We start from the raw sequence: 1,534 nt of genomic DNA, 5'->3' as shown, positions 1-1,534 counted from the left end.
CTCCTGAGTAGCTGGGACTACAGGCACGCGCCACCAAGCCCAGCTAATTTTTTGTACTTTTAGTAGAGACAGGGTTTCACCATGTTGACCAGGATGGTCTCGATCTCTTGATCTCGTGATCCACCCGCCTCGGCCTCCCAAAGTGCTGGGATTACAGGCTTGAGCCACTGCGCCCGGCCTTCTTTTTCTTTTTTTAAGACAGAGTTTCACTCTTGTTGCCCAGGCTAGAGTGCAATGGCGCAATCTTGGCTCACCGCAACCTCAGCCTCCCAGGTTCAAGCGATTCTACTGCCTCAGCTCCTGAGTAGCTGGGAATACAGGAATACGCCACCCTGCCCAGCTAATTTTATATTTTTAGTAGAGATGGGGTTTCTCAGCTTTGCACAGTGGCAGTATCATAGCCAATGAGGTTTATCTGAGGCACGATTATTGGTAATTGAAAACTTTTCCCAATACCCCGCCATGATGACTTGAAATATAGTCGGCATTGGCAATTTTTAACAGTCTCTACGGAGACTGAATTAAAAAACAAAAATAATTAAAAAAGAGATGGGGTTTCTCCATGTTGGTCAGGCTGGTCTTGAACTCCTGACCTCACGTGATCTGCCTGCCTTACAGGCATGAGGCACCACACCCATCCTGAAAAGGAGCACCTTTGTACCTTAAAAAAAAAAAAACCCACCAAACCAAAAAACACTGAACAAGAATAACACTTGGGACACATCTACATTAATGGAATTTTAAATAAGATTCTAACATACACAGATTTCTAGAATACAAAACAGCAAAAGATCATAAAGAATAATAAAATAGTTAAATTGATTTAGAAATACCCTACCCATGCTTCATGACATGGAGATTCCAGAGTTTCATCACTTCTTTCTCTCCTTCGTTAACATCAGAAAATTCTTCAATTTGCTGGGGAAAAGAAATAAAGAAAAACACTTATTAAACACAGAATAGGCTGAGCACAGTGGCTCACGCCTATAATTCCAGCACATTGGGAGGCTGAGGCAGGCGAATCACGAGGTCAGGAGTTCAAGACTAGCCTGGCCAACGTGGTGAAATCCCATCTCTACGGAAAATACAAAATTTAGCTGGCCAGGATGGTCTTGATCTCTTGACCGCATTCATGACCCACGTGCCTCAGCGTCCCAAAGTACTGGGATTACAGGTATAAGCCACCACACCCAGCTGTATTTTCTTTTAATAGAGACTGGGTTCCGCCATGTAGGCCACGCTGGTCTCAAAACTCCTGACTTCAGGTGATCCATCATACCAAAGTGTTGAAGTTACTTACAGGCATGAGCCACCATACCTGGTGTCATTTTAAAAGCGAAAGCCTAAATTATAATTACCTATAAATATAGAAATGAAAACACACAATACAAAATTTACTTGAAGAAAAGCCGTCTTCACTTTAACTTGGTAAATTTTCTGTTTGTTTTGAGACAGGGTCTCACTCTGTCACCCAGGCTGAAGTGCAGTGGTGTAATCTTGTAACCTCTGTCTTCTAAGTTTTTTTTTTTTTTTT

General features: G+C 42.4%; 1 protein-coding gene and 1 non-coding gene across 3 annotated transcripts in view; one reads left to right on the top strand and one right to left on the bottom strand.

Annotated features, from left to right (window-relative positions):
- Nucleotides 1-1,534, bottom strand: part of SUZ12 (SUZ12 polycomb repressive complex 2 subunit) — a 70,161-nt gene that overhangs the window by 5,072 nt on the left and 63,555 nt on the right. For both annotated transcript variants that reach the window (XM_017542063.2, XM_017542064.2), the window contains one exon: nt 839-918. In XM_017542063.2, the coding sequence (XP_017397552.1) occupies nt 839-918 (80 nt within the window). The remainder of the gene's footprint in view (nt 1-838; nt 919-1,534) is intronic.
- On the top strand, nt 376-516 carry LOC119473214. The gene has a single exon (XR_005202419.1). It is a non-coding gene; the product is annotated as a U4 spliceosomal RNA (small nuclear RNA).

Source organism: Cebus imitator, unplaced genomic scaffold (assembly GCF_001604975.1).
Source record: "Cebus imitator isolate Cc_AM_T3 unplaced genomic scaffold, Cebus_imitator-1.0 Scaffold140, whole genome shotgun sequence".
Taxonomy (NCBI): domain Eukaryota; kingdom Metazoa; phylum Chordata; class Mammalia; order Primates; family Cebidae; genus Cebus; species Cebus imitator.
The sequence above is the reverse complement of the archived record's forward strand: the minus strand, read 5'-3'. Positions and strand labels throughout refer to the sequence as shown.